The 5,553-nt window shown below is 52.4% G+C and overlaps 1 protein-coding gene across 1 annotated transcript in view; it reads right to left on the minus strand.

Moving 5' to 3' along the window:
- Positions 1-1,513: 1,513 nt before the first annotated feature.
- The window catches only part of FOXRED2 (FAD-dependent oxidoreductase domain containing 2), a 7,670-nt gene continuing 3,630 nt past the window's right edge, over positions 1,514-5,553 (minus strand). The window contains exons 4-8 of the mRNA XM_010186651.1: positions 5,153-5,319; positions 4,339-4,504; positions 3,599-3,840; positions 2,544-2,714; positions 1,514-1,779 (exon numbers count right to left, since the gene is read on the minus strand). Of these exons, the coding sequence (XP_010184953.1) occupies positions 1,514-1,779; positions 2,544-2,714; positions 3,599-3,840; positions 4,339-4,504; positions 5,153-5,319 (1,012 nt within the window). The remainder of the gene's footprint in view (positions 1,780-2,543; positions 2,715-3,598; positions 3,841-4,338; positions 4,505-5,152; positions 5,320-5,553) is intronic.

Here is a 5,553-nt window from a genome sequence, read left to right on the forward strand (position 1 = left end):
AAGGGCAATGCACGGAGGGCAGGGACAACGGGACGTAAAGGCCACGGGAGGACACCGAGGGGGAAGGCGATTGCACCCCCTTCACTCCAAACAGCCGCGAGCGGGGAGCGGAGATGGGGCCGGAGCCGGGGCTCGGCCGAAACGTCAGCTGCGGGCTCAGATTGCGGGGGGGATGGGTACCTGGAGGTACAGCAGCCCCCCAACCTGGGGCACCAGGAAGCACAAGGCAGAGGGGTCAACTCCTTCAGGCACCAAGGGGTTGTAAAAGGAGCATGAAGGTGGCAGCCTGCTCCCTCTCTGCCATTTCCCAAAAACCACAGGAACAGTGTGACGTGGAGCTCAAAACCAATCTGGATTTGCAGCTCCTGGGCCAGGGAAGGAGCCCCGTACAGCAGCCCCCCAACCTGGGGCACCAGGAAGCACAAGGCAGAGGGGTCAACTCCTTCAGGCACCAAGGGGTTGTAAAAGGAGCATGAAGGTGGCAGCCTGCTCCCTCTCTGCCATTTCCCAAAAACCACAGGAACAGTGTGACGTGGAGCTCAAAACCAATCTGGATTTGCAGCTCCTGGGCCAGGGAAGGAGCCCCCAGGAAGAGGACAGACAGGTGCAGGTGGCTGCAGAGGGAGGGATAAAGTGCAGGCTGCCTCTCCAACACGGCTGTAAAATCTCAAGGTGACTGGAGGGGAATAAAAGAAACAGAAGACAAGCGCTTTAACATTAAAATCCACCTGAAACATTCTTGATGGGACATAGTGCAAATAGGAGAAACACTGGGCATGCTTTATAAAAGACAGTTACCTGTCTGGTAAAGGTTTACACCTTTCTGGCTGCTTGGTGCAGGAGAAGAAGAACGTGAGGACAGTAGAGCCAAGCTCAGTGCCAGTCTCTGTGTCCCAGGCGAGCTACTCCTCCCCTGTGGAGGGAAGGGGCTCCTGTAGTGCTTTCAGGGAAACAACAAATTATTCCACCCACGCAGTAACTGGAACCAGACCACCTGTTTCCACTCGAGCTACACAACTGCTCACTTAAACACAGGAAAAGCACCAGGAAGTTTCCCTGCGGTACTGCTTCGGGGGTCAGCACACAAACAAATCTTCAATACACGCAGGGAGCCTGCACCGGGCTGCGAGCAGGTCACCTCCAAAGAGGGACCAGACATTTTAAGTTACGCAGGCGTCCCTTCGCCCGCTCTTCTGTGACCCCTGGAGGTCGCTGCAGACACTGGCCTGAGAGATAAACACCAACACCATCTTCAGGCAACTCTGAACTCTGCAAGGACAACGTGGGAGCCTCGGCATCACCAGATTTTGGTCCCTTGCTTATCCTTCAGATATTCCTTGGTCCTTATTCCTCGGTCCTCTGTAACAGTAAGATCTGAGCAGGTCTTTGGCAACTCGTGATCAGGAGGGATGGGGACAGAAAAGGTGCACGGGAAGGGCAGAATCCTGCTGTGGATCTCTGTTACAACATGGTCACAATAGCACCTATGGGCTTCAGCATGGAGCGAGAGAGCTCAGAGCTCATCCTTGGTGTTAACGAGATGCTGCAGCGGACGAACCGGTATCACGTGATCTCTCAGCAGCTGGTCCTGGGACCCGTGGCGGCTGTCAGGGGGTCTGTCGCCCGAAAAGTCTGTGAGAGCGTAATCCTCCAGCAAGCCAGCTTGTACAGCGTGGCGCCGCAGCCCCTCGCTCCCCACGAGCCCTTGCGTTCTGACGTACCCCTGCTGACAGAAGGGAGGCAGCTTCTGACGCGTGAAGGCGAACAGGAAACAGGACTCTGTGGGGGAAAAGGATCAAAAATCAGAGTTCACAGAGACACCCTGTAGAGAGAAACTCCCATAAACTCTTGAGGACTCACAAGAAACAAAGAGCAGACAGGATGAGGGAAGGTGATGACTGGAGTTTCCCACCTGGCACCCTGCCCCGGAGGGCAGCAGAGCAATCGATTTAATTCTGTGGAGCTCAGGAGATGCAGGTGGGATCTCAAGTCTGCACCCTGAGAGGAAAAGGAGCTGGGATTGAGTTTGCAGCCACCTGGCTCTTTCTTTGTACCACAGGATTGCTCCCCGCTGTGCGGCACATGGGGCTCCTGCAGGAGGTTCCCAGACCAGGAAGGGAGGCAGCAGAGGCTCTCCAGCTCTCACATCCCAGCACTCCCATTTCCCATGGGAAAGCGATCCCATCATCAGTACACAAAAAGCGATCTGGTACCTGATGGCACAAAGGAACGTTTGGATAATGGAGAAAGAAGGAAAGCTGCAGGTGGAAAAGGGACTGACCCCAACCTCAAACACCTTTCCCTAAATCTGGGTGTGCCTGGGGCAGTCTCTTTCTGGCAGTGAGCAAAAGCAATCTGGGAACGTACACACAGCACCAGCACTTTTTACCATGTGGGGAGTGCATCGAAGAGGTCTGACTGACGGTGAGGCCACCACCTCACCATGGGGAGATCTCAGCTATTTGCAGAAGTGCTCACTCCTGTTGCGTGTCCCTTGCATCCCTCCTCCTCCTCCTGCCACCTCGACCCTGTGCTCAGATTACCTGCAAAGAAGTTGCGCAGATCAGTGCTGAGGCAGTTCTCCAAAAACCGCCTCAGTGGCAGGATGTGAGCGTTGGGGGCCGTCCAGTCAGTCAGAAAGTCCTCCACGATGTGATGGACAGCGTCTGGATGGGGGAGAGGCCAGTCTGGGAGCCGAAGTCTCATCTCATGCTCTGCCAAGAGAACATTAAGGGAATCTCTCAGAATCAAAATGGCATTAAAAAGAGCTCAGAGAGCGGAAAGCAGCTACGACAGCTGTTCCAGCTTTTGTCCTGACCTTTTTAATCCCTACCTACCTTTCATTTGCAATCCCCTCTGCTAGCTCTGTCCTCAACAGCTCTGCCACTGCACAGCTGCCCCTTGTCCCTGCCTGCAGTACTTCTGTCATTTCAGTCCCGTTCCCCCGGGCAGGGGTTGCCAGACGGGCTGAGCTGCGTTCAAGCTTTAATGCTGCCACCCATCGCACTTCTTTCTCTGTGAAGCAGGCCGGACCCTGACCCCAGGTTTCTGGAGATGAAGATTCAGCACGCTCATTTCCCAAGGAAATCTGTTCCGAGCGTGTGTGTTTGCAGGATGTAACACTCATCTTCAAATCCTTGCCTTCGGCTGCCTCTGTCACTGCGTGACCTCTCAGACGTGGGCTGGCCCCAGAAAGCAGCTTTCTTTTGGCAGTAACACTGAGCAGCCCAGCCTCATCTGCCAGGACTCTGTAAAATACATGCAAGGTGCCAGCCAAAGGGAAGCAATGTTCCTCTTTATGGGAATGGGGAAGTTCCCAGGACACCTGTTAGCTCCTATTCTCAAGTGTGAGGTCTCTGGTACAACTCCCCCCACCTTCCATCCCCTATTGATCTGACCGATGCAAACTTCTTGCCAACTCCTGTTTTTCTCTTCAGCTTACACAGTAGTGCCAAGTGCCACAGACAGGCATGAAGGAAATGGAGGAGAAGGGTGTGCAATGCCTTCAGGCCTGCCCCCACTTTGGATCTGAAGTATCTTTATCCCTCTCTGTTTTGCTCATATCAGGTAATTGGCAGAGAGAGGCAGGAAAGCTTACCTGTTGGGAGGTGTTTGTAATAGTAAATAACAGGGTGCAAAAAGTTGGACTGCCAGGCATGCTGTGCCTCTCCCACAGCTCGGTTGTAGTAGAAGACATCCTTGTCAGCCCCAGAGAAATTCCTCCCATACTCCATGATGATGACAAAGAGCCCGTTGGGAGCCTTTCTTCCCGTCTGCACTTCTAGCTCGGCCAGGACTCCAACAGGGTACTCTTCCAAGTATTCAAATGCTGTGGCATTCCTGTGAATCACGACCACAACCATCAGACTTTTCCACCAGACAAAACCCAACACTCCCTCAGCTGGTGGAGGCTAAGGCCTAAAAGCCACCGGATAGTAATTATTTTCAGTCATTACAGATCTGGGCTGAACTTGATGCAGAGCTTATGAAGGCTGCAGATAGTGTTACAAGACAGTTATTTTCCCAGATTATGGGATTCCTCTCTACATGAGCACTGCTTAAGGAAAGCTTTTCCCTGGGGACAGTAAAAGGGTACTACACCTCTGAGGTTAGAGGGAAGGTCTGGACCACTGCAGCCCCTCAAGAGAAGTAACTGGCAGAACTGGGCATAATGCCACCAGTTGTGGCAGTGGTACAGGTTTGGAGGTGTCCGCCTATGTGACGGTAACATCTTTAGGCAGTAATGGAGCAATTTGTGTGGTGGCACCACAGGAAGCAATGATAAAGAAAAAGGAATGAAATGATGGCGTGCGGTGCCGGGAATAATTACTCACTCACTCTCTCAGCAGTATGATGTCAGCCAGGACACTGAACATCTGGTAGAGGCCCGAGGCCTCGTTCACCCGCTTGATGATGGAATTGGTCAGCTGTGTAATAGGGTAGACTGTGGATGGCCAGGGGACACCGTGGTGACGGTTTTCCAATAGGCGGTGGACTGCACGAGCTGAGGCATGGAGAGAAACAAAGACAGCTGATTTAAAAAATCCAAGCTTACGCTTTGAAGAAATCCGATCGCTCTGCTGCGGCACACACAGATACTGGCAGGACACCATAAATAAGCTTCGCAGCTCAGCCGTGCTCAGGCTCTCCCACCCCAATCGCTGGTAACTGCAGTGGAGATGCCCTCTGAAAGCTGATGTGATGCTAAGTGGATGGTGAGGGGGTGGGGGGGGTCCCCAGGGATATTTTATTACTTCTGAGCAGTCATTTCATGAGAAGGATGGGCACACACGCACAAAGACAGAAATTCTTTCAACTGCCCAAAGCTGCTGGGTTTTAACTCCACAGCACAGACCTCTCACCCACAGCCTGTCACGAGGCAGAGCATCTGGCAGGCAGAAATCTATTGTGTTACATAAATAAGAGACAGCGGGCAAGGGAGACACAAGACAAAACAAAGACAGACAACCAAAAACTTCAGATATGACCCCAAGTCACTTCTCCTTCACTTCAGACGATGTAGCTGCAGCTTGGCTGTGTTTTGTTGTTCTTACCGCCAGCACAAGACTAAGGGTGATCTCTTTCCAGCAGTATGCTATGAATTGTTCCTTCAATTCCCACCTCTGCCCTTTCTGTACACTCCAATACTCACTTGTGTACCGGAATCCATGGATGAAGCCCCCAGCAGACTTTCTGAAGTCAACAGAGTGGCTAGCAGTGCCGAGAACAAAAAGCCCTCGAGTGCCTCTGGACTCGTAACTAGGTTTGATCTGAGGATACTTCTTTTTATTCCCCTTTCCTGGCATCATTCTAAGGGATCTGATGTGCAAAAGAGAAAAGCAGACTGTCAGGAAGGGCAAGGCAGGAAAAATACAGCATTTCTGATAAGGCACACATTATATTGCAGCCACTGCAAGACACTTCTTCATGCCCCCGCTCCCTCAGTGGGATTTACTACTTTCCCGAGAGCATAAAGTCAACAAAGATCTTCCAGAGGACAAGGGTGCTCATCTCAAAGTAGCTCTGGACAAGATCAAACTCCAGCCTGAACCG

Source organism: Mesitornis unicolor, unplaced genomic scaffold, assembly GCF_000695765.1.
Source record: "Mesitornis unicolor isolate BGI_N332 unplaced genomic scaffold, ASM69576v1 scaffold44656, whole genome shotgun sequence".
NCBI classification, from domain to species: Eukaryota; Metazoa; Chordata; class Aves; order Mesitornithiformes; family Mesitornithidae; genus Mesitornis; species Mesitornis unicolor.